This window comes from Salvia hispanica, chromosome 2 (genome assembly GCF_023119035.1).
Source record: "Salvia hispanica cultivar TCC Black 2014 chromosome 2, UniMelb_Shisp_WGS_1.0, whole genome shotgun sequence".
Taxonomy (NCBI): domain Eukaryota; kingdom Viridiplantae; phylum Streptophyta; class Magnoliopsida; order Lamiales; family Lamiaceae; genus Salvia; species Salvia hispanica.
Genome location: NC_062966.1, coordinates 303,887 through 330,428, shown reverse-complemented (window position 1 = coordinate 330,428; position 26,542 = coordinate 303,887). Strand labels below are relative to the sequence as shown.

The 26,542-nt window shown below is 38.7% G+C and overlaps 5 protein-coding genes across 5 annotated transcripts in view; 2 read left to right on the top strand and 3 right to left on the bottom strand.

The window, feature by feature from the left end:
* Positions 1-305: 305 nt before the first annotated feature.
* Positions 306-5,962, top strand: LOC125208108 (glutamate receptor 2.7-like). Its single transcript, XM_048107665.1, has 7 exons — positions 306-449; positions 752-811; positions 2,937-3,118; positions 3,196-4,421; positions 4,494-4,806; positions 4,880-5,274; positions 5,345-5,962. The coding sequence occupies exons 3-7, from the start codon at positions 2,995-2,997 to the stop codon at positions 5,792-5,794; spliced, it is 2,508 nt and encodes an 835-aa protein (XP_047963622.1). The 5' UTR covers positions 306-449; positions 752-811; positions 2,937-2,994; the 3' UTR covers positions 5,795-5,962.
* A 2,162-nt stretch (positions 5,963-8,124) lies between these two features.
* Positions 8,125-14,791, top strand: LOC125205036 (glutamate receptor 2.7-like). The gene is made up of 5 exons (XM_048103834.1): positions 8,125-8,365; positions 8,455-9,794; positions 9,867-10,173; positions 13,358-14,198; positions 14,443-14,791. Exons 1-5 carry the CDS (start codon positions 8,125-8,127, stop codon positions 14,789-14,791), a joined length of 3,078 nt encoding a protein of 1,025 aa, XP_047959791.1.
* A 284-nt stretch (positions 14,792-15,075) lies between these two features.
* LOC125205034 (glutamate receptor 2.7-like) lies at positions 15,076-18,172 on the bottom strand. The gene is made up of 5 exons (XM_048103833.1): positions 17,917-18,172; positions 16,496-17,826; positions 16,110-16,419; positions 15,598-15,998; positions 15,076-15,408 (listed from the first exon to the last, which is right to left on the bottom strand). The coding sequence occupies exons 1-5, from the start codon at positions 18,170-18,172 to the stop codon at positions 15,076-15,078; spliced, it is 2,631 nt and encodes an 876-aa protein (XP_047959790.1).
* Positions 18,173-20,426: 2,254 nt separating this feature from the next.
* LOC125204323 (glutamate receptor 2.7-like) lies at positions 20,427-24,665 on the bottom strand. Its single transcript, XM_048102942.1, has 5 exons — positions 24,339-24,665; positions 22,335-23,674; positions 21,935-22,244; positions 21,327-21,727; positions 20,427-21,025 (listed from the first exon to the last, which is right to left on the bottom strand). The coding sequence occupies exons 1-5, from the start codon at positions 24,589-24,591 to the stop codon at positions 20,564-20,566; spliced, it is 2,766 nt and encodes a 921-aa protein (XP_047958899.1). The 5' UTR covers positions 24,592-24,665; the 3' UTR covers positions 20,427-20,563.
* A 1,313-nt stretch (positions 24,666-25,978) lies between these two features.
* The window catches only part of LOC125205033 (glutamate receptor 2.2-like), a 3,084-nt gene continuing 2,520 nt past the window's right edge, over positions 25,979-26,542 (bottom strand). The window contains exon 3 of the mRNA XM_048103831.1: positions 25,979-26,141. Within this exon, the coding sequence (XP_047959788.1) occupies positions 25,979-26,141 (163 nt within the window). The remainder of the gene's footprint in view (positions 26,142-26,542) is intronic.

The window sequence follows — 26,542 nt, the reverse complement described above, 5'->3', positions numbered from 1 at the left end:
AACCAATTTAATTAATAATACATGAATGAGTGGGAGAATCTTGTACATAGATGAAAAAGTGTAAAACTAAGGGCGTGTTCACCCTTGGAGATTTCAAAATCTCATAGATACAATATTTGATTTATGGAACAGAATTGGATGACTATGGCCCACATGTTCAGATAACGTAACCCTTGTTTAGTCTATCAGATTTCAGTTGAAATATGGGCCGCACAGTTGCTTTTATTTTTTTTTTTAAATTATGTTTTCAAGTTCAATGACATATTTCTCCCTTTCCAAATTTCACCGGAATTAATAGCGGGAAATTGAAACAAATTGGGCGCCCAAATTTTCGCCAAAAACGATGCGGGAGCAGACTCTAGGTACATATTCTATATTTCTCTTCCATTTGTTCGGCATTGGACTTCATAACACTACCGTGAATCTCTCTCAACCGATTTTGTGTGCAGGTATGCTTTCTCTTCCCCCACTTCTTCAAGTTTAATTGATGATTCATCAACACATAGAGCTTCCAACATAATCGTGGTGTTGTACATTGCAATATACAATTTAATTTTATTATCCTCTGTGTATTTTCAATTATTTGGGCAAGACAATATGTTAGAGTGATGTTGCTTGGTTCATGTATAGTATTATGTATCTGCGTTTAAACCAGCAATGTGTCAAACTTTCTATGTCTGGTGATTGTGTTCTCCTTATGAGGTTGTGTTGTGTGATGTGTTTACTGGTTTGTTTTTTTAATCTGATGTAGGCATCATGTCTCAATCGATTCGCGGTGGGGGATCTGGAACTAGTGGTTTCTCTATACAGGGTGAGTTTATTGCTTTTATAAAGCCTACATAAGCATGGTTATTAGTGATTTGGTTGTGTTTACAAATTTACTACCCTATTTGTATCATATTTTCATCAACCACTAGCTAGGGAGCACTGACGAGGCTAGGCGGAAGTACCAAAAAGGGAACCGCACTCACTCGTCTTATAATAATAATAAATAATTATTCACACTAAACTCGCGTTTGGCAACATCCGTACGTTTCCTACACTAGCATGGCTTCAATTGAGCTCAAGAAAACGAAATAGCCATATCACAAGAAAACGAAAATACTAATAATAATATTTAATTAATATTCTTTCTATCTCATAAAAATATACTACTATCACTTTTGAGACCATGAGATTTAATGCGTATTTGATAAATCAATCGATATAAATAGAAAGAAAAAAAAAGCGATTGAAATATTATTATTTCCCTAGCTACAGAGTGTTCCAAATGTTAGTCTCTTAAGAGCTTGTTCTATGGTTTGTAGAAAAGATACATATAACCAGTATATACGAAAATATGAAATGCTCTTTTGAAGATGACGTGAAAAGAAAAAAGGTAATAAAAGCATCATGAAAAGTTCTGCAAGGTGGTTGTTACAAGGAAATAAAGTTCTACCTCCATGTGGATTTTTTTCATAACCATTCGGAAATTGCATGAAATTAAGGGTGTATCAAACTAATATTTTATATATAGTACTATTAAATAATTGTGTATTATAACTTGAAGATGTAGTGATAATATTACAGGCCAAATATGATATCCACATAATATAGAAATACAAGTATGTATGTAATTAGGAGCTCTATTCTAGCTAGTTTAGAGGATAATGGTCTATATTTATTCATCGATCTTTTTGCATCTAGAATTCTTCAAAATTATGATAAAACTAAACATTAATTATTTTAAATACATATTTTTAAGATTTAAATCGAATACTTTTACATGCAGTGCGGTTATTATTTTTCAGTAACTATGATTAGCACAAATTATGATTGTTTTTGTGGGAGTTTGAAGATAATATATGTTGTATAGCGATTTTTGCATTGGGGTATTAATAATTTCATTAAAGTTAATTAATATGCGTGCGTGTGCGTGTTGCGTAGCTAGTAGTAGAGTGGTTAATGCAGGATGCCAAATGTTTCAATTTGAGTCCACCGTGACGCTGCAATGGAGCCGTGGCCGGCGGGTCCACCTCTAAAGCACTGGTCATGCTTCCACACCAGTTTATTAAATTAGTTGAAACAACTTTAATTAGCAAGAACAAGCAGCACTTTAATGATTACTTAATTTCAGGAAAAGCAAATAATTACTAACAACAAAAATGCAAGAAGAAGCTTCTAATTAGTAGTAGTATGTAGATGCATGAAGAAGCTTCTAATAATTGGCTGCTGCCATTTTCCAAGAAATCAGCAGTTGTTTGTGAAGAAATGGTTGCAAAAGCTGCATTTGCTGTGAACAAGGGAAGTGGTCAACAATAGAACTGGTGACAAAATATTAGTAGTAGTAATTGTGATGCACTAATTTAAACTGCAAATAATGGTATTTTGGAATTTTTTTTTAACATGAATTATGTTGTACTAATATTGTATTGAATTTTTTAACATGAATTTAATATTTGTTGATTTTATTTATTGATAAAATAAGAATTATTTAATATCTTAATTATATTAGTAGGAGTATTATTTAAGTTTTTACCAGATATTGGAAATTATGATATTATTTTCAGAATTTAGGACGCAAACTATCAGAAATTTCTTGAAGAATAAAAGAGCGAACACTTAGAATTAAGACTAGAACATGAGAATTGGTCAGAGCTTCTACTGCAAAAGAAATTTCTTGTTTTGATTGACAATGACAAGTCCACTCTTTTTTAATTAAAATCAAAGACTTAGTAAAGCGTAATTACGTGATCATTTCATTTTTCCAAAGTTGGAATTTTGCATGCTCGTATATGTATATATACAAGTGTTGCTTCATCGATCCATTTCCCAAGTAGATACTATTCATTTTTATTAGATTCTTAATACTTTTCCAAATTTCCAATGCAGAAACCACTCTTTTATTTGTTGCTTATGCTTTTGTATATGACCTCTTGCGTTTCTCCATTGAGCAGTTTCAATGCAAAGGTTGACGTCGGAGTTATTCTTGATCTTCAAACAATTCAAGGAAAGATGTACAAAACTTGCATTTCTATGGCCATTGAAGAATTCTACTCCAAAAACACTAATTATAGCACTGTGATCGTGCCACATTTCAAGGATTCAAGAGAAGATGTTGTTTCTGCAGCTTCTGCAGGTATATATAAATACTATAACACCTCTTTTCCTTCAATACAAGTTTACATTTCTTGGAAACTTTTTCTGAAAATGCAGCCATTGATCTGCTGAAGAATACTCAAGTAGTGGCGATTTTGGGGCCGCAAACATCCATTCAAGCACACTATGTGATGGAAATTGGTGACAAAGTGAAAGTTCCGATAATATCACCAGCAACGAGCCCCTCTCTATCGCCTCGCCACTCACCATACTTCATCAGATCGTCATGGTGTGCTGCTTCTCAGGCCAAGGCAGTAGCTGCGGTTGTAAAGAACTTTGGTTGGAGGGAGGTTGTTTTTATCTACGAGGATACGAGATATGGAAGTGGATCAGTACCACTTTTGGGAGAGGATGCTTTTGTCTCATCCCAATATGCAGTTTCTCCTTCTGCTAAAAATGATGAGATTCTTCAACAACTGAATGAGCTCAAGAAGAAGCAGGCAAGGGTGTTTGTGGTTCACATGCCACCATCTCTTGCATCTCGATTCTTCCAAATGGCGAAAGAAGCTGGAATGATGAGCAAGGGGTACGCGTGGATAGTTGCTGATCCGCTACCTAGTTTATTGGATTCAGAAGCTAGTGAAGCAATGCAGGGAGTAGTAGGTGTGAAGGCTCATATCCCCAAATCTGACCAAGTTATTAGCTTCGATAGAAGATGGAGGAAGAGGTTTTATGAGGAGAATCCGGAGATTGTAAGGTCAGATCTGAATGCTTTTGGTTTGTGGGCTTATGAAAGCATAGCTGCTGTAGCAGAATCTGTGGAGCGTGTACGCGCAGATGCATCTCCAAGATTCAAGAAAATGGCGGGTGGAGGCAGCTTAACGGATTTGGAAGCAATAGGGACTTCTAATAGTGGTCCAAAACTTGCTCCATTGATCAAGAATTTACTTTCTAAAGGCTTGAGGGGTGATTGCAATATCATCAGTGATGGTCAGTTACAACCATCTGAATTTGAGATTGTGAATGTGATTGGCAATCGAGTGAACACTGTCGGATTTTGGACAGAACAGAATGGCATTTCGAAGGATCTTGCCATCATATGGCCCGGTCAAACGATGGCCGTGCCTAGAAGGCTGAGAGTCGGAGTTCCTAGGAACGCAGGGGTTAGTGAAATTATCAATGTTGAAGAGGTTGCAGATGGTGTTTTTAAAGCAACTGGTTTCTGTATTGATGTTTTTGAGGAAGTTTTGAAGTCATTACCCTATGGAGATGGACTTGCAATACAGTATATCCCTTTTGAAAATGTGAACTATGATGATTTTGTTCGTCAAGTATTTCTTCAGGTTTTTTCCCTATTAATCTCTTGCTTGTTTCAATGTTAAACTTACTAATTAATACTTCTTCTCCAATGGCAGAATATTGATGCAGCTGTGGGAGATGTGACTATTACAAGTAACAGATTGAGATTAGTGGATTTCACTGTTCCTTACACAGAACCTGGAGTTGCTATGCTCGTGCCAACCACGGATCAAGAGACGAAGAATGGTTGGATATTCATGAAGCCTCTAACACTTGGCCTCTGGCTGACCATATGGGCCTTCTCCATCTTCACCGGATTTGTTGTTTGGGTCCTTGAGCATCGTGTGAACACAGATTTCAGAGGTCCACCTACACAGCAAGTAGGGACGACGATGTGGTTCTCTTTCTCAACTCTTGTTTTTTCACATAGTAAGTCTACTTACAGAGTACATCAATAATACTCCTCTGAGAATGTGTTTATCAAAATTGTATTTATTGTCAGCGGAGAATGTGACGAGCAACTTGACAAGATTCGTAGTGTTTGTGTGGCTGTTCGTGATGCTGGTTTTGAATTCAAGCTACAACGCCAACTTGACATCTATGCTGACAGTACAACAGCTCAAGTCTACAGATATGATCAAGAAGGGTGAATACATAGGCCATCAAAATGGCTCATTAGTCACTGGATTGTTCAACGGTAGCACTTTATTCAACAACTACAACCTGAGGAACTTCGGCACAATAGATGAATACGGAGACGCTCTCTCTAAAGGTAGCAGAAATGGAGGAGCAGCTGCAATTGTTGATGAGATCCCTTATCTTAGGCTATTCCTTAGCAAACACTGCGACAAGTATGCCGTGATTGATCCCAAATACATAACCTCTGGTTTTGGATTTGTAAGTAGCCTTTCTTACCACTTTGATCATTTCCACAAATAAAATAACACTTACATTGGAAAAATTTCAGGCATTTAGGAAGGGTTCACCAATAGTTGATAATGCTTCAATAGCAATCTTGGATATGAAAGAGAATGGGAGAATGGATGTGATCACAAAAAGGTGGTTTGGACCACAAGCCTGCAATGCTGATGGACTGGAAAGCCTGGATCTGGATCGTTTCACCGGCCTTTTCCTCATTGCAGGGCTATCATCATCAATGGCTCTAGCTGTGTTCTTCTCCGGATTCTTTTATGAGAACCGGCATATATTAGCCTCATCGGCTTCAGTCAAGAAAAAGCTGCATAGTCTGTCTAGAGCTTTTGTCGGGAGAAAAGACGATGGATCAAAACACTCAGAATCTGAGGGTTTATCACAAAGTCCATCAATTAGGACTTGTTGTGATGAAGAAGGAATGTTTTCACAAGATGAAGGGGTCTCAACAGTTGATATAGAAATGCAAGAGGCTAATAATCCATAACTACAAAGTTGTTTTATGCTGTTGTACATAGAAAGTATTTATAGTTTACAAAATTATACTTCATTACTCTTTATATTGTTGCTTTTTATCATTTTGTTTTCTTCATCTTTAGTTATGTTGTACACTCTATTTTCGATATTGTTTAATGCATTCATTATATTTATCTTATGATTACTTGAAACTGTTGAATGGCCAAAGGTGTTGTTTTGGTTTCTTCAAAAGGTAACTATGAGTTGGATAAAACTTATCACACCCTTGGGAAATAATCATTGTTGCTCTAATGCTAACTCATATCTAATACTAGTATATATGTACACTTCATTATCTGATAAAAGAATTACAGCATGTTTCCTGTTAAAAAAATATAAACTCTACTGCTAAATTTACTAAATTCAAGATTAGCAGCATCATTCTATTTTATCATTTCTTCACAATGGCAGTTACTCATCATCTCTCTCCCTATCAAAAATCTGAGCAAGGTTAACTAGTTTGTGCTTGAGAGAGGCATCAGAGCTCCAAACAAGTTGAACAGGCTAGAGCTGAGAATGAAGACAGTCCAGTGATCAAGAACAGCCCCTTGAAGTTGTTTACAGTTAGCCTTTTCGAGTCAGCAGCCATTGCTCAATCCACAGCCTCCTTCGCCAAACCATTTTCTCGAAATCCTGTCCATTTTTCCGTTCTCTTTCATCTCCAAGATTGCTTTTGAAACATCCAAGGTTATTGGGGAGCCCTTTTGAAACGCCTGCAGAATTTCGCTTTAGCTTTGTTTTAAGAAATGCGAATAAAAACCAAAATAGCAAAATGAGACTTTTATTGTCGGATGAAGGGAGTAGCAAATAATGGACTGAAAAGACACAATCATCATGTATCTTATCAATCATAAAAAAGTAAACGCGACGCACTTACAAATCCATAACCGGTATTTATGGCAATAGTTGTAGAGGAAGAGCTTAATGGGAGGCAAGTTATCAACAACTGCAGCAACTCCATCTCTTCTGCTACCTAATGAAAGTGCTTGGTGGTACTCTTCAAATGAGGTGAGAACTTTGAACTTGGAGGTGTCTGGTATTGTACTATCCAAAACTGCCCTCACAACTGAGCCTTCTTTGAACCCAACACATTCACCTTTCATTGTTATGTCCCGAAAGTCCGTGGCATCGAGCTGCTTCACTGTGCACAGAGATGTCAAGTTTGCAGTGTAGCTTGCCGTTAGCACGAGCACAGCAAATAGCCATATATCAGAATGCAACAAAAATTATATCAGAATTTTTTTTTGAGTAAGATTGACCGGATTGACATCCTTAGATATTAATGTTAAATTGTTAAAAAATTGGCAGTATTTATATAGTACTCCCTCCGTCCCACAAGAATATGCACTATTTCCTTGTGGAAAATTTAACTAATTAGTAGTAGTATGTAGTACCCCCTGGCTCAATTTTAACAACAAAAATGCATGAAGAAGCTTCTAATTAGTAGTAGTATGTAGATGCATGACAAAATGAGTGCTCCCTTATGTTTGAAACCAACATTAACTAAGATACTACAAAGTTGTTTTTTGTTGTTTTACATAGAAAATATTCATAGTGGTCAAAATTATTCTTCATTACTCTTTATATTGTTAATTTTGATGCCTCTCACAAGAATGAAGCCCATAGCTCTAGTCCTAATTCTTCTTCACTCCTATCAAAAAACACCATATATGTACAGTACACCTTATTATCTGACAAAAGAATTACATCATATTTCCTGTTAAATAAACTCTACTGCTGAATTTACTAATTTCATGGATAGGAAAAGAAAATTTATTTGGATAAGATTTGGTCAGATATATAATCCAAGGTAACATATGGTTTAGTACTAGTACTACTATGAGCTACACGAGAGAAATTCTTACACTCCACTTTGGTCGGTTAATGCGTATGCACTATATTAGTATTTAATTATTTTACAAATTCTATCTATTAATGTCAACCATAAATTTTATTATAATAATATCTCTGCTTTGATAATTAATGCTTAGTACTACTATTATTTTTAGTTTTTACTAGTATTAAAAAGTGGGTAAGGACGCTTGCTTACAAGAAAGCTTTTATGGTTTAATGTATTTAATGGGATACTCAACTGACTGAGTAACATTAGTACTCACAGTGGTTTGACAATGCCACTATTATAACTATAATTTCAATGTCACAAAATTCAAGCTGACTAAATCAAAAACATATTACATCTCTAAACATAATTACATATACACTAAATCCCCCTTCAAGACTTGTATAATAAATATTTTCATAACTATCAATCTTAGATTCTTCATACAGTACTTCCAAAATATGCCTATTTCAAAGCTCACCTTCTTCACCTTTCTTTTCCTTTTTGATCATTTCACCAACGCCGCAGCTGCAAAGGTTGATGTGGGAATCATTCTTGATCTTCAGACACCTCTTGGAAAGATGTTCAAAACTTGCATTTCTATGGCCATTGAAGATTTCTACTCCAAAAACACTTACAAGACGATGATCGTGCCTCATTTCAGAGATTCGAGCAGTGATATCGTCTCTGCAGCTTCTGCAGGTATGTATATTTATTACGTCGATTTCTTCTTTATTACTACATTGGAAGCAAGTTATGGAAATTTGGTAAGAATTGAACTTCCCATGCAGCTATTGATCTGCTCAAAAACACTCAAGTGATAGCGATTTTCGGGCCACAAGCATCCATTCAAGCAGATTTTGTGATAGATATTGGTGATAGAGTGAAAGTCCCAATAATCTCACCAGCAACCAGTCCATCTCTGTCCCCTCAAGAGTCCCCATTCTTCATCAGATCTTCATGGTGCTCTGCTTCTCAGGCCAAAGCAGTTGCTGCAATTGTCAACCACTTTGATTGGAGGGAAGTTGTCTTAGTCTACGAAGACACCATTTATGGGATTGGACTATTGCCATTTCTAACCGAGCGTTTTTTAGAGAGCAATGCTCTTGTTTCAAACATGACAGCAATCTCCCCTTCTGCTGACAATGACCTGATTCTTGAAAAACTGTTGGAGCTGAGGAGGATGCAGACGAGGGTGTTTGTCGTCCACATGCTCCCACCTGTTGCGTCGCGTTTCTTCAAGATGGCCCGGAGAGCCGGGATGATGGGGGAGGGTTATGCTTGGATCATCGCGGACGCGCTCACTAGTTTGCTAGACTCTGTGGATTCAGAGACTATTGAGGCCATGCAAGGCGTGGTGGGCGTGAAGGCCTATTTTCCGAGGTCCAGTGAAGTTCACAACTTCACTGGGCGATGGAGGAAGAGGTTTCGCCAGGACAATCCAGCGCTTGAAACATCAGAACTGAACGTTTTTGGCCTGTGGGCTTATGACAGCATAACTGCTCTAGCAGAATCCGTGGAGCGCGTACGCGCAGATGCATCTCCGAGATTCAATAAAACGGCCGTTGGTAGAGGTAATCTGACAGATATGGAAGCAATAGGGGTTTCAAATAGTGGTCCAAGACTTGCTCCTCTGCTCAGAAACTTCACCTCAAAAGGGTTGAGTGGGGATTTCATGATCAAGAATGGTGAATTGCAGGCTTCTGTGTTTGAGATCATGAATGTGGTAGGCAATGGAGCAAACACTGTGGGATTTTGGAGGGAAAATCAAGGGATTTCCAAGAGATTCAAGGGAGATGATGATGTTGGTGATATTAAGCATACGCTCGGGGCCGTGGTGTGGCCGGGGCAGACTAGTGAGGCGCCACGAGGGTGGGAAGCTGCGGCTGTGAATGCGAGGAAGCTGAGGGTGGGAGTGCCGATGAAGTGCAGAGCCGGCCAGCTTGTGAATGTTTCAATAGATGAAGAAACAGGGAAAGTTAATGCAAGTGGTTTCTGCATTGAAATGTTTGAAGAGGCAATGAGATCACTGCCTTATCCAGTTCAATTTGAATACATCCCTTTCAAAAATGCTGATCAAAATAGCACTATTTATAACTATGACAGCCTCATTCAACAGCTAGCACTCAAGGTAAATTTTGTATTTTCCCTTGTGTTAGTTTTGTTTTTCAAAGGACTGAAAACATTTTGTTGGAAATGACAGAGAGTTGATGCAGTGGTAGCAGATATAACGATGTCAGCTAGCCGAGCACAACAAGTAGACTTCACCATTCCCTACATAGAATCTGGGATTTCGACCGTTGTCCTAATAAAGGACAAAGAGAATACTTGGGATTTCATGGCACCTCTCACAAGAGACCTCTGGATCACCATTGGAGGTACCTTCATCTTCACCGGCTTTGTCGTGTGGGTCCTCGAGCATCGCCTGAACGAAGAGTTCCGAGGCCCTCCTCACAAGCAAATAGGGATGATTTTCTGGTTCGCCTTCTCAACATTAACTTTTTCACAGAGTAAGTCCTGGTTTGACATGCCTAAGAAAGTAGTACTATCTGAATGTTCTTCATTACATTTCCTATTTCACTTTTGCCATATTTAGTGTTGGTGCGAGAGATGGAATCAATCGAACAAACAATAAGATCAAATCGGAACAAGAAATCAGAAACTTTATTGATAAAGCAGTAAACCAATCTTGAAGAATCAAGAATACATTCTCTGTTCTAGGGTAGAAGTAAAAACTGAAATTGGGGAAAAAACAACGAAGCTGTAAAGCTTTTTAATGCTAGTCAACTAAAACAGTCAAAGACAAATCAACGGCTCAGATTAGAATGATCAATAGGCTTTGATCCAACGGTCCCTGAACATTCTTGGCTATTTCCAGTTTCATTTGACAGCCTACACTTCAAAACCCCATTTCTACTTACTCCTCCACACTAAATATTCCATAATCCCCAGCTCCTTCAAGTATTTAAGAGTCCTTTTTGAAACCCCCAAAGGTTTTTTATGGTCTGCCATGAATCTACTAGCCCCCGGATGGCTTGAGTTTTATGTCAGGTCTAGTTCCAATCATGGCTTTCTCCCCCCCCGCCATATTAGCATACGGGATACCCTTTTCCCTTTTCCCGTTAAAACTGGGTTTGGCGAAAAAGCAAGTGCGAGAAGTGGTGTTCCCTGCCTTGACATCACCCAATCTTGTATTTCTCAATTAGCCTTCCCGATATAGTAAACCCGTTGCCCCAAAATTTTTCCTTTTCTTTTCTCTGTTTTTTACAATATTCATCCCCAATATCCCCCGGCACTTAAGACCCTTCTGTCAAAACCGAACTCAAACCCATCTTTCATTTTACCCCTTTTTTACTCCCCCCGAAATATGTCCAACATATAAGAAAAGTATGCCCCCCTTTTCCCCCCTTCCTTTTGATGTACACGCATTCTCATACTTGGATTTTTTGGGAAACCATTCCTCAAAATATGCCTCAAAATTTCCTTTTTGCCATTGGTCGGGCCCCTTTTAAAACCGTAGATACTCTTTCTTCGGAAGCACACTTTATGTTCTTCTCCCCCCTTCACAAAAACCCTTTGGGGGTTGTTGCTTTTATATAGTCTTTCTAAATCTCCATGTAAAAAAGGGGTTTTCCCCCTTTTTTCCCCGGTTAATCCCCTTTTTGGGCCCCGCTAGGAGAATACGAAGGATGTGTGTTTCACCCCAGGGGGAAAACCCTTTGATAGTCTCCCTTCTTCTTTAAAACCCCCGGGCCCCCAACCCGGCCCTTTAATCTTATTTTCTTTCATCGGGGATTTTCTTTTTTTTAAAAATCCTTTAACGGTGACTATCTTCCTCCCCCCAAATTTATCCCGACCCGTTTTCCCCAAAAAAGGGGGCTCTTTCCCCAATCATTGCCCAAAAACAAATCCTTCTCTTTCGGTTCATTTTCTGCATTGTAAGACTCGGGGGCGAAAAGACCATTCCCCTCGGCCCCCACAAAAAGCAAAATATAGCGTTTTAATCAACATACCTTGCTGGTGGCTTCACACCCACCTTTTAACTCTATCTCTTGCCCGGGTATTCCCCGGGTCAAACTTTATTGCTAGCCCCAACTCTCGTCAAAATCATTTTCCCCTCCCCCTTCTTTCCCCCGGTTTACTCGTCTCCACCTCAATTCCCGTAGACTCATCTCCACCTAAATTTCCAAATAGACTTTTCCCCCCTTTGCGGGTTAATTTTTTCATTCAAAACCCCCAATGGATTTGATTCGGGGAAGATAACATCTCTTCCATGACAATCTTTTGCCTTCCCCCCTCAAACCAGAATTTTTGGCCTTTTTAAAAAACATCACCACTTGGCCCTTTCCCATCCAAATTTACCCCAAGGAAGTAAAACGCACAATCTGAGATGAGAATAATTTCCCAAAACCCCTACCATCATGATCGGGGGTATTTTTTTGATGAAGGACACATATTCATAAGCTTCCTTTTCCGGGCCGCCCTTTCCCCCCCTCTTCTCCTTCCGTTTAAAAACATGGACCTTTCCCCCTCCAATAAAATTTTTATTGGGGTCTTTCGCCCCAACATTTGAGGGTTCCCGGGGGAAAAGTCCTTTTGATTCCATTCTCATGGCAGAAACTTTCAAATTCCTTTGACAGGAACTCTAACCCATTATCTGTTCTTAAACATTTAAGTATACAACCCCTCTCATTCTTCATCAAGTTACACCATTCCTTAAATTTCATAAATGCCTCAGATTTCTCCTTTAACACATACAGCCAAATCTTTCTAGAATAATCATCTATAATTGTCATATAGTACCTTCCTCCTCCCACAGAATTCACTGGAGCAGGCCCCCATAAATCGCTATGAGCATAATCTAAAGGAGCCTGAGAGTTGTGTTTACCTCTAGGATATGGTAACTTCTTTGCCTTGGCCAATATGCACTCCTCACAAGACTGAGCATTCTTATCTCCTGCTCCAGCTATCAGCTGCTTCTTGATCAGTTGGTCTACACTACCAAAAGCTGGATGGCCTAACCTCAGATGCCACAATTTGATGGGGTCAGCCTTGACTGCATTTGATTCACCAGGCTTCACCACTGATGCATCTAGATAGTATAGGATTCCTCTTCTTTCCCCTCGGAGAATAACCTCCTTACCCTTGCTAACCTCCATCTTTCCACCAAAAGAGCAGAATGAACACCCTTTGCTATCAAGAACCCCAAGTGAAATCAAATTTCTTTTAACCTCGGGGATGAATCTCACATCAGCAAGAACTATGATCGATCCATCAGCTAATCTCAGCCGGATATTTCCTACTGCTTCAATTTTACAGACCTGGTTGTTCCCCAGCACCACTGACCCAATGGTCTCGGATAAGGATTCAAACCATGATTCATTGGAACTCATGTGAAAACTGCAACCGGAGTCAAGGATCCAAGAACTCTGCGAAGCTGTAAAGCTTTTTAATGCTAGTCAACTAAAACAGTCAAAGACAAATCAACGGCTCAGATTAGAATGATCAATAGGCTTTGATCCAACGGTCCCTGAACATTCTTGGCTATTTCCAGTTGCATTTGACAGCCTACACTTCAAAACCCCATTTCTACTTACTCCTCCACACTCCAGCTGAATCTGCAGCACAGATGAATGGCCAATATAACATTTAGTTTCATAAATAGAAATAAGAATAAGTGTGATGAGATGACAGGGGAGAGAGTGAAGAGCAACTTGTCAAGATTCGTGGTGATCGTATGGCTGTTTGTGGTGCTTGTGCTATCGACGAGCTACACTGCAAACTTGACATCTCTGCGGACGGTGAATCAGCTGGCATCCACGGACTACCGGAACATAACATCTGTGGGGTTCAAAGAAGGGTCTTTTGTGAGGGCAGTTTTGGGTGCTACTTTATCAGACAATTCCAAGCTTACAGTTTACACCACCTTCGAAGAGTACGATAAGGGACTCTCTTTAGGCAGCTCAAGAGGTGGAGTTGATGCAGTTGTTGATAATGTGCCTTCCCTTAAGGTCTTCCTCTACAAATACTGCAACAAATACACCATGAGTGGTCTCATCCATAGAAATTCTGGCTTTGGATTTGCCTTTCAAAAGGGTTCACCCCTCGCCCCAGATGTTTCAAGAGAAATCTTGATGATGAAAGAGACTGGAAAAAGGGATCAGATTTCAAGAAAATGGTTTGGCGAAGGAGGCTGCAGCTCAAACAATACAACGGATGCTGACTCCAGAAAGCTAGATGTCAAAAACTTCAGTGGGCTGTTCTACATTACTGGCTTATCTTCATTATCAGCTCTGCTCATATTCTTGGTCACTTTTTTGTACGATAATCGCCTTGTTTGGAGCTCTGATGCTTCTCTCAAGCACAAACTACTTCAACTTGCTCAACGTTTTGATCATAGGGAGAGCGACAATGAGTTGCTGCCATTTTCCAAGAAATCAGCAGTTGTTTGTGAAGAAATGGTTGCTGCAGAGATGAAGAGTAAGCCCAAAAGCTGCATTTGTTGTGAACAAGGGAAGTGGTCAACAATACAACTGTGACTTGTTACTTATATTCTAGTCTTGATGCAGTAATTTTGATTGTAAATACCTGTAATATTGTATTTTAAATGTCAGGTTTGAACTATGAAAGGTTTGTATCAACTTTTTTTCTCAATATTTGTCTATCAATTACTAATTCCCTCAAAAGAAACAATCCATTATTAATTTTGGGTAACTACTGATTCACTCCATAAATATGGATTTTATTTTTTGATATGAATTAAGAAATTTCACAAGAAGGTGGTTTAGACCACAAGCCTGCTATGGTGATGGATTGGAAAGCCTGGATCTGGATCGTTTCACCGGCCTTTTCCTCATTGCAGGGCTATCATCATCAATGGCTCTAGCTGTGTTCTTCTCCGGATTCTTTTATGAGAACCGGCATATATTAGCCTCATCGGCTTCAGTCAAGAAAAAGCTTCATAGTCTTGCTAGAGCTTTTGTTGGGAGAAGATCAATACACTCAGAATCTGAGGGTTTATCACAAAGTCCATCAATTAGGACTTGTTGTGATGAAGAAGGAATGTTTTCCCAAGATGAAGGGCTCTCAACGGTTGATATAGAAATGCAAGAGGCTAATAATTCATAACTACAAAGTTGCTTTTTGTTGTTGCACATAGAAAATATTCATGGTGGATAAAATTATTCTTCATTATTCTTTATATTGTTACTTTTGATGCCTCTCACAAGAATGAAGCCCATACCTCTAATCCTAATTCTTCTTCACTCCTAATCACAAACACCATATATGTACACTTCATTATCTGACAAAAGAATTACAGCATGTTTCCTGTTAAAAAAATATAAACTCTACTGCTATAAATTCAAGATTAGCAGCATCATTCTATTTTATCATTTCTTCACAATGAGCAGTTACTCATCATCTCTCTCCCTATCAAAAATCTGAGCAAGTTGAACTAGTTTGTGCTTGAGAGAGGCCTCCGAGCTCCAAACGAGTCGATTCTTGTAGAAAAAAAGGAACCAGAATATGGCTAGAGCTGAGAATGAAGACAGGCCAGTGATCAAGAACAGCCCCTTGAAGTTGTTTACAGTTAGCCTTTTCGAGTCAGCAGCCGTCGCATTGCTCGAGCCGCAGCCTCCTTCGCCAAACCATTTTCTCGAAATCCGGTCCATTTTCCCGTTCTCTTTCATCTCCAAGATTTCTCGTGAAACATCCGAGGTTAGTGGGGAGCCCTTTTGAAACGCCTGCAGAAACTCAGATAGGAGTCTAACTTTTATTCGGCACGTGTTTAAAGAAATGTGAAAAGAAAACAAACCAAGATAGCAGAATGAGACTTTTATTGTTGGATGAAGGGAGTAGCAAATAATGGACTAAAAAGACTCAATCATCATGTATCTTATCGAGCATAAAAAAAGTAAACGCGACGCACTTACAAATCCAAAACCGTAATATCCATGGACTGAACCACTCATGGTGTATTTGTGGCAATAGTTGTGGAGGAAGAGCTTAATGGAAGGCAAGTTGTCAACAACTGCAGCAACTCCACCTTTTCTGCTACCTAATGAAAGTGCTTGGTGGTACTCTTCAAAGGAGGTCAGGACTTTTAACTTGGAGGTGTCTGGTATTGTACTATCCAAAACTGCCCTCACAACTGAGCCTTCTTTGAACCCAACACATTCACCTTTCATTGTTATGTCCCGAAAGTCCGTGGCATCGAGCTGCTTCACCGTGCGCAGAGATGTCAAGTTTGCAGTGTAGCTCGCTGTTAGCACGAGCACAGCAAATAGCCATACGATCACCACGAATCTTGACAGGTTGCTCTTCACTTTCTCCTCTGTCATGAAAAAGTATTGACACTTTGAGAATCATAATATTTTAGAAATCAGATTACTTCCCAAAAAAACAGTTTTCGAGTTAAACATACATGGCTTAGATTAGGACTTACTCTGTGAAAAGGTTAGTGTTGAGAAGGCGAACCAGAAGATCATCCCTAATTGTTGGTGAAGCGGGCCTCGGAACTCTTGGTTGTGGCGATGCTCGAGGACCCACACGACGAAGCCAGTGAAGACGAACAAGGCTCCGATGGTGAACCATAGACCGGGCGTGAGAGGCTCCATGAAATCCCAAGCACTCTCCTTGCTTTCCTGTATTGGCACAACTGTAGAAATCCCAGATTCTATGTAGGGAATGGTGAAGTCTACTTGTTTTGATCTCTTTGCTGTCATGGTTATATCTGCTACCACTGCATCAAAATTCTGTCATTGCCAACAAATGCTCTTAGTCCATTGCAAAATGCAAAACAAAGGAAAAGAAAAGTGAGTTGTGATTTACCTTGAGGGAGAGTTGTTGAAGGAGGCTTTCATAGTTATAATATGTAGTACTTTGATCAGCATTTTTGAAAGCTATGTATTCAAACTGAATTGGATAAGGCAGTGATCTCATTGCCTCTTCAAACACATCAATGCAGAAACCACTTGCATTAACTTTGCCTGTTTCTTCATCTATTGAAACATTCACAAGCTGGCTAGCTCTGCATTTCGTAGGCACTCCGATCCTCAGCTTCCTCGCATTCGCAGCCGCCACTTCCCACCCTCGTGGCACCTCGCTCGTCTGCCCGGGCCACACCACAGCTCCTAGAATCTGCTTCGGATCATCATCACCATCATCTCCCTTCTTCAGTCTCTTGGAAATCCCTTGATTTTCCCTCCAAAATCCCACAGTGTTTGCTCCATTGCCTACCACATTCATGATCTCAAACACAGAAGCCTGCAATTCACCATTCTTGATTATAAAATCCCCACTCAACCCTTTTGAAGTGAAGTTTCTGAGCAAAGGAGCAAGTTTTGGACCACTGTTTGAGGTTCCTATTGCTTCCAAATCTGTTCCACGAGCTGTTTTCTTGAATCTCGGAGATGCATCCACACCTTTACGCTCCACGGATTCTGCTAGAGCGGTTATGCTGTCATAAGCCCACAAACCAAAAGCGTTAAGTTCTGATCTTTCAAGCTCCGGATTGTCCTGGCGAAGCCTCTTCCTCCATCGCCTAGTGAAGTTCTTAACTTCACTAGACCGCGGGGAATAGGCCTTCACGCCTACCACGCCTTGCATGGCCTCAATAGTCTCTGGATCCAAAGAGTCCAGCAAACTAGAGAGCGCGTCCGCAGTGATCCAAGCATACCCCTCATCCATCATCCCGGCTCTCTGGGCCATCTTGAAGAAACGCGACGCAACAGGTGGGAGCATGTGGACGACAAACACCCTTGTCTGCATCATCTTCAGCTCGAACAGTCTTTCAAGAATGTCATCATTCTCAGCAGAAGGGGAGATTGATGTCATGTTTGAGACAAGAGCGTTGCTTTGTAACAAATCCTCATTTAAAAATGGCAACAATCCAATCCCATAAGTTGTGTCTTCGTAGACTAAGACAACTTCCCTCCAACCAAAGTTTTTGACGATTGCAGCAATTGCTTTGCCTTGGGAAGCAGAGCACCATGATGATCTGATGAAGTAGGGAGATTCTCGAGGCGAGAGAGATGGACTCGTTGCTGGTGAGATTATCGGGACTTTCGCTTTATCACCAATGTCTATCACAAAATCTGCTTGGATGGATGTTTGTGGCCCGAAAATCGCCATCACTTGAGTGTTTTTGAGCAGATCAATAGCTGCAGGGGAAGTTCAAATCTTACCAAAATCAGCAAAATTTAAGTGGTTTGTATTTCTTATTAGGACATCATACTATTTCATACACATACCTGCAGAAGCTGCGGAGACGATATCAGTGCTCGAATCTCTGAAATGAGGCACGATCATGATCTTGTAAGTGTTTTTGGAGTAGAAATCTTGAATGGCCATAGAAATGCAAGTTTTGTACATCTTTCCGAGAGGTGTTTGAAGATCAAGAATGACTCCGACATCAGCCTTTGCTGCAGTGGCGTTGAATCCACGGGTGGAATGAAGGAGAAGAAGAAGAAGAAGTAAGGTGAGGAAGGTGAGTTTTGGAATATGCATCTTTGGAAGGTATGAAGAATCTAAGATTGGTAATAAATAATAATGCAAAGACCTACTATAAGTTTATAAAAGAAGTAGCTAGTTTGAAGTCTTGAACGTATAACATGCAAAGATGTAGTAATAGTAGTAGTAGTTGTATTATATGCGTTTGATTTAGTCAGCATGAATTTGGTAACATGAAATTATAGTTATAGTTGTGTCATACTGTCATTGTCGAATATTTTGGAGTGCACTTTAACTAGTACTACTAATTAAGTCAGTTGATGTATATAGTTCTTGTCAGCAGCGGATGTAGGGTTTTATGCGACTAATTTACCATTATTCGGATGTAAAAATTGTCATGTCCGCCCTTTCCATTTGTCTCCGACGTTGCTCCGAAGACCGAAAAAAAAATATATACTACCTTATAGCTAGTGGTATAATTTATATTTTCATCTCTATTTTGGAATCTTGAATTCGCCATGGGTTCTTGTTCCAATGGAAAATTCATTATTTTAATCATACTCCATTCAAATAAAGTGGGACACAAAATAAAATAGATAAGCAAATAAAGTAAGATACAAAACAAAATAAATTACTACTCCAAAAGAGTAAAGGCTAAAAGTGGTCTCTAATATATGACCGTTTTATCAATTTGGTCCTAAATATTATCTTTTTGATTATTTGGTCCCTCACAAATGAACTCGGACCCGAATCGATCCTCAATTAACAGAACCGTCTAAAATAGACGGTCAACGTCCGATTTTGACCAAATTAAAAATTTTCCGATGACGAAATGCCCCAACAAATCTTTCGTTTCCACCAAATCCAAATTGATAAAATGGCCACATGTTAAGGACCACTTTTGGCCTTTACTCGTAATAAAATGATTGATTATGCTAAAAATGATGACTCATTTAAGTCAGTACATCCAAATAATAAGAAGACTTTAATTAATTTGGGACGGATGAGAGTATTGTTATTTTCACTGAAATTCAGATCCATTTGCCCACTTCCCAAAGTCAAAAATAAAATTGGATTAAAAAGTAAAGATAGCTGACCAAATTATAATATGATTAAGAATTTTCTCACAAGAGGAGAATATACTATGTTAGCTGCCTTTGGATGGTATCTCTGACCAATTCTTGTGAAAAACTAGAAGTAGTTGTCATGAAATTTTGCCACTTTTTCCTATTCATGTACGCGTACTATACTAAAGAAGACTAAATTAATACTCCAATTGAACTATAGTAATTTCACAAACTTCTCGAAAGGTGCAAAAAATCTTAGTAGACTTTTGAATTTTGTAATATAAGAAAAGCAAAAAATTAAAGAGAATATCAGTTCAAGTAATATTTTACCATGAATTATAGAAACAACAAAAAGACCATGGAAGTCAATAAAAAAGTTACATATAATCTAAGCCATTATGCATGTTTTTAAATCAAAATAACTGAATTAAGATTCTGACGACTTAGTCGTGGTATACAATTTAGCTGAAAGCTCTGACCAATTATTGCTCATCTGTTGTTTGAATCTTGACATCTTTTATCAATTTAATAGAGGCTTATATTTGCATTATATAAGTTAGAGTAGTTTGTGTCCTAAGTTTTATGGTTTCAAAATATATGCTCTAACATGTTGTCACTTTCAAACTCCAAAGTCCAAACTCTGAGAATATCTATGTCCATATTTATAGTGTATTAAGATGAGATATATTTATAGTGTTCATTAATTATTAGCCATATGCATTGTCATATAAATATATAAGTCATAATGTTTTTTTTCTACTTGGAAAAATTACAATAAATGGAAACCTTCTTGTTAAGGAAAATATGTAAAAACGTGTTGCTAGACGCGATTTTGAAGCCGAGTTGGGCCACACGTCTTTAAACCCTGAAGTTGCGTCTCTCAAACACGGTATCACCATGAACTTGTAAGTAGTACTCCCTCCGTTCCATAGTAATAGAGTCATTTTCCTTTTTAATAAAAAGTCAACACATTTTTTCACACATACTTTACTCTTTCTTACTTTTTCTTTCTTCATCTCTCTACCTTTATCATTTTTCACATTATTCTCCCTTTACTTAACTCACTTAACACATTTTTCTTAATCTCCGTGCCGAAAAGAAACGCCCCCATTACTATGGAAATGGAACAGAGTGAGTATTTCTTACGAGGGATTTAGAAACCTTTATTCTATTTTAATTTCCGCCTAAATTTCTTTTGAGGGAAATCCCTTCATACTAGCATAGTTTGAGACTAGACTTGCCCATATTAGTTAAATCTAACGTTTAAGTACAGTACAACACAATATTACAGCATATTTCTTGTTAAAATAATTACACATGATTATCTGACAAAAATATTAAAAAATTTGTAATGCAGTTTAATCAATTCTATTTCTATAAATTAGGGTCTTGTCACCACGAGCTCTATTGTTGACCACTTGACTTCTCCACAACACATGCAGCTGATGGCCTTACTCTTCTCTGCTGCAACCATTTCTTCACAATTGACAACTGCTGATTTCTTAAGCAACTCAACGTGTCTCTCCCTATGATCAAAACGTTGAGCAAGTTGAAGTAGTTTGTGCTTGAGAGAGACATCAGAGCTCCAAACAAGGCGATTCTTGTAGAAAAAAATGAACAAGAATATGGCTAGAGCTGAGAATGAAGATATCCCAGTTATAAAGAACAGCCCCTTGAAGTTGTTTACAGTTAGCCTTTTCGAATCGGCTGCCGTCGCATTGCTTGAGCCGCAGCCTCCTTCGCCAAACCATCTTCTCGAAATCTGATCCATTTTTCCATTCTCTTTCATCTCCAAGATTGCTCTCGAGACGTCCGGGGCCAGCGGAGAATTCTTCTGAAACGGCTGCAGTTTTTAATGCAAAATTAGTAAAGTTATATATTACTATCTTTGACCCGACACGGATTTTAAGAAATGTAATGGAAAGTGAGTTGAAAAAGTTGGTGGGATGTGAGTCCTACTTTTAAAGTATTAGTTTTATAATAAAATGTGAGTAGGAATGAGTTAGTGGAATATGGGGTCCACTACCAAAAATGGTAAAAGTGAAGTGTATCAAATTTTCAGGGACGGACCGAAATAGTAAACTGTATCAAATTTTCAGGGACGGAGGTAGTATTTAGTAAGTTTATTTGATTAAAAAACTTACAAATCCAAAGCCAGAATTCCTATGGATTGAGCCACTCATGGTGTATTTGTGGCAATAATCATTGAGGAAGAGCTTGATGGAAGGCAAGTTATCAACAATTGCAGCAACTCCACCTCCTGTGCTTCCTAAAGAGAGTGCTTCATGATACTCTTGAAAGGAGGTGAGCACTTTGAACTTGGATTTATCTGGCTGAGTTGCATCCAATACTGCCCTCACAAATGACCCTTCTTTGAACCCAACTGATTCACCTTTCATTGTTATGTCCCGAAAGTCTGTCGTGTCGAGCTGCTTCACCGTGCGCAGAGATGTCAAGTTTGCAGTGTAGCTCGCTGTTAGCACGAGAACAGCAAACAGCCATACGATCACCACGAATCTCGACAGGTTGCTCTTCACTTTCTCCTCTGTTATGAAAAAGTATTGAAATTTTACGTTCTTCGTACATCTGTAACTGTGACAATCGTATTATTAAAACTTGGTTGAACATGAATAACTCCCTAAGGTGTTTTTACGTGTACCAATACGTACATTTCTACGTAAACCTGTTCTCAGTATTATTCAGGGGAATTTATAGAATTATAGTATCAATTCAGGCTTAGATTAGGACTTACTCTGTGAGAAGGTTAGTGTTGAGAAGGCGAACCATAAGATCATCCCTACTTGCTGATGAAGGGGACCTTGGAAATCATCATTGAGGCGATGCTCGAGGACCCACACAACGAAGCCAGTGAAGACGAAGAATGCTGCGGTTGTGAGCCATAGCTCGCTCGACAGAGGCTCCATGAAATCCCAACTACTCTCCTCTCTTTCTTTTATTGGCACAACTGTTGAGATCCCAGATTCTATGTAGGGAATGGTGATGTCTGCTTGCTTCGATCGCTTAGCTGACATCGTTATGTCTGCAACCACGCCATCAAGCTTCTGCAAAAACAAAAACAAGATACATTTAATTGGATTGGATTGGATTGGATTGCTCAAATTTCATTAGCCAAATGTGAGTTGTGAATTTACCTTGAGGGCTAGTTGTTGAATCAGGCTATCATAGTTGTAAGAAGTGCTATTTTGATCAGCATTTTTGAAAGCTATGTATTCAAATTGAACTGGATAAGGCAGTGATCTCATGGCCTCTTCAAACACATCAATGCAGAAACCACTTGCATTAACTTTCCCTGTTTCTTCATCTATTGAAACATCCAAAAGCTGGCTAGTTCTGCATTTCGTAGGCACTCCGATCCTCAGCTTCCTCGCATTCGCAGCTGCCACTTCCCACCCTCGTGGCGCCTCACTCGTCTGCCCCGGCCACACCACAGCTCCTAGCCTCTGCTTCGGATCATCATCGGCATCATTTCCCTTCTTCAGTCTCTTGGAAATCCCATGATTTTTCCTCCAGAATCCCACGCTGTTTGCTCCATTGCCTACCACATTCATGATCTCAAACACAGAAGCCTGCAATTCACCATTCTTGATTACAAAATCCCCACTCAACCCTTTTGAGGTGAAGTTTTTGAGCAAATGAGCAAGTTTTGGACCACTATTTGAAACCCCTATTGCTTCCAAATCTGTCGAATTACGGCCAACAACCGTTTTATTGAACCTCGGAGATGCATCCACGCCTACGCGCTCCACGGATTCCGCTAGAGCGGTAACACTGTCATAAGCCCACAAACCAAAAACATTCAGTTTTGATGTTTCAAGCTCCATATTCTCTTGGCGAAACCTCTTCCTCCAGCGCCCAGTGAAGTTCTGAACTTCACTGGAACGCGGGGAACATGCCTTCACGCCCACCACGCCTTGCATGGCCTCAATAGTCTCGGAGTCCACCGAGTCCAGCAAGCTAGTGAGCGCGTCCGCGATGATCCAAGCGTACCCCTCCTCCATCATCCCGGCTCTCCGGGCCATCTTGAAGAAACGCGACGCGACAGGTGGGAGCATGTGGACGACAAACACCCTCGTCTGCATCCTCTTCAGCTCGAACAGTCTTTCGAGAATGACGTCGTTGTCAGCAGAAGGGGAGACTGGTGTCATGTTTGAGACAAGAGCGTTGCTCTCGAGCAAATCCTCTGCTAGGAAAGGCAATAGGCCACTGCCGTAGTTGGTGTCTTCGTAGACTAAGACGACTTCCCTCCAACCAAAGTGGTTGACGATTGCGGCAACTGCTTTGGCTTGAGAAGCAGAGGACCATGAAGATCTGATGAAGAATGGGGACTCTTGAGGGGATAGAGATGGGCTGGTTGCTGGTGAGATTATTGGGACATTCACTTTGTCACCAATATCTATTACAAAATCTGCTTGAACGGATCTTTGTGGCCCCAAAATCGCTATTACTTGATTGTTTTTGAGCAGATCAATAGCTGCACGGAAAGTTCAAATCTTGCCAAAATCAGCATAATTTCCATAGCTTGCAAAGAATGTGATTGTGAGGATCCGGTTGACTAGAAAATCCACACTTTTGTACCAAAAAATAATTGAATTCTTAATCCAAATCCTATCAATTTACAGTTTGAATCTCATAGCTAAAATTAACATTTGAAACTTAAAATAATTCAAAATTGGGCACCTCATAAACACTCAATACACACACTACACATGCAATAGTGACATTTATGTGCACACACTATAAAAAACACAATACACATACTATTCAACACACACAACTTATATGTACACTCTTATAAACAATTAAAAATCACACAAAAATAACACTATAGAGGTACATAATATATAATATAAAAATATGTATTCAATTAGAAGTCAATATTTTTATTTATCAAACAAAATATTTCAAATTATAATACAATTTTATACTTCCAGTGTTCCATCAAAGTGACTCGTTTTTCATTCCACTTAAAGTAAAAATATCACTCTCTACTTTATTCGTCTCCACCCACTTATTCTTTCTCCGCTTTATTTACAAAATAATAGGAGTATTGCACAAAATCTAATTGAAAACATAAAATGCTCCACGAAATTCTAATTTCAAACATTTTCAATTTCATTATACATGCATATGCATACCTGCAGAAGCTGCAGAAACGATATCACTGCTCGAATCTCTGAAATGAGGCACGATCATCGTTTTGTAAGTGTTTTTGGAGTAGAAATCTTCGATGGCCATAGAAATGCAAGTTTTGAACATCTTTCCAAGAGGTGTCTGAAGATCAAGAATGATTCCGACGTCAACCTTTGCAGCTGTGGTGTTGAATCCATTTGTGAAATGAAAGAGAAGAAGATGAAGAAAAGTCAAGCAGGTGATTCTTAAAATAAGCATGATTGTATAATACTAGGCAGAATCTAAGATTGGTAATAATGGAAGACCATGAATGTTTATAATAGAAACTACTTCAAGTCTAGAAAGGGGATTTAGTGTATATGCATTATTATGTGTTTGATTTAGTCCGCATGAATTTGGCGACTTTTTAATGTAGTTATAAATTTTTGATAGTGACATTAATTGGCTTATGTAGTATCTTGGAGTGGATTATCAAAATACTTTTAGTATTACTAACTATATTTGTGTCCCACTATTAATTCATTTTTCAAGTTGATATATTGTTTGTCCCCCTATTAAATTCGTTATTCAAGTTGATATATAGTCTGTGTCCCACTATTAAATTCCTTATCTAAGTCCATTAAAACGATGAAAGCTTTACGGATAAGCATACATCCTACTCCCCTTTCTTCAAGTAAAAAACAAATTATTTATTAAAGTAGAGATATTATTAATATAACAAATTGTGATTGACATTTAATCAGATAGTAATTGTAAAATATTTAAATGTTATAGTGTCCATGTATTAACCGACCAAATTATAGTATAAGAATTTTTCTCTCGAGTAGCGTATATCCTATGTTACTTAGGAGGTTGGAAGATATCTCTGACCAATTCTTGCATATAACCACAAGTAATTTCCATGAAAATTCTTGAACTGCTTTTGCTTGATTTTACTGTCTCGAAAAGGCCCATAAATCTTGGGAGACTTTTGAATTTGTAATATAAAAGCAAATAATTCAGAAGAATATTAGTTCAAATACTGGAATTATTTTAGCAGAGGTCGGCGAATAATGGTTAATGTCAACATGAATTTGCCATTTTGTATTCTTGTTATTGTTTTAGGCATGCATTAGCCCTTCGCCACATAGCTATTATAAACATATCTATATCCTAGTAGTATTACTTTAGCAATTAATCTTCTACTTAGTTCATAAAAAATAAACAAAACACAATAGAAGTCAATGTAAGTGAACATTACATTTTCAAGTTGATTGCTGGCCAATCAACCATTTTGTTCAAAGTAGTAGTTAGTTGCTTAAGTTTCAATTTCAACACGAGAGAGAGAGAGAGGGAGAGAGAATCTTGCAAATTTTGGATTGGTAACATTACAAGATAAGCTTGTACATATAACACAAAACAACTATGCAAATTTAGGTTCTGTACTAACACCTTATCGACATGTACACACTCAAAATGCTCCTCTGCTGAGAAACCATAAAGAATTTCTAGACTTCCAAGAAATCAAATTTATGGCTACAAATCTACTGCTTTGGCCATTAAAATAAAGAAAAGAATATGGAGCAAGCAAATACTATAAAGGCATTTTACCCGTCACAAACCGTGTGCCTGCAGTCTAATGTACAGATTCTGTAACAATTTTGCCTCAGGAGCTTCCATGAGATCTCATGGATGAGATAGATTGAGCTGAAACAGATGCGGTTGGACTGTTGAGGTCACGCTCTCCGTTGGTGTTCTTCGGTTGACCACTCAGCTTCTCTATCGCGTCTTGACAAACTTCATTGAACCAGTCATCTTCTGGAAGTACACTGCAAATGGAAAAACACCGCTCACAAGTTCATAATTAATCAATCCATCAAAGTAAATGATGAATTAGCCTATATTAATTTTATTCATCTGTCTGAAAGCTGTATATCTCTTTTGTTGGGGTCGCCGGGGGTTAGGTTGTTGGTCATGTAGCAAACAATTCGTCACTCTACAAGTAAGTCCAAAACTAATGTTTACTCATCAATAAGAAACCAGGGTGATATATGTAAGGATACTCCCAGCAAACGCCATTATTTATTGTGGAGATCTCTATAAGCTTATCCCACGGAATTCTAATTCAGCTTTTTGTAGTGACAGTCTTTTTTCCATCCATGACATAATCAATCTATCAGGGATGTTCATTAAATTATTTCAAACAAACACAAAAAATAGTGACAATAAG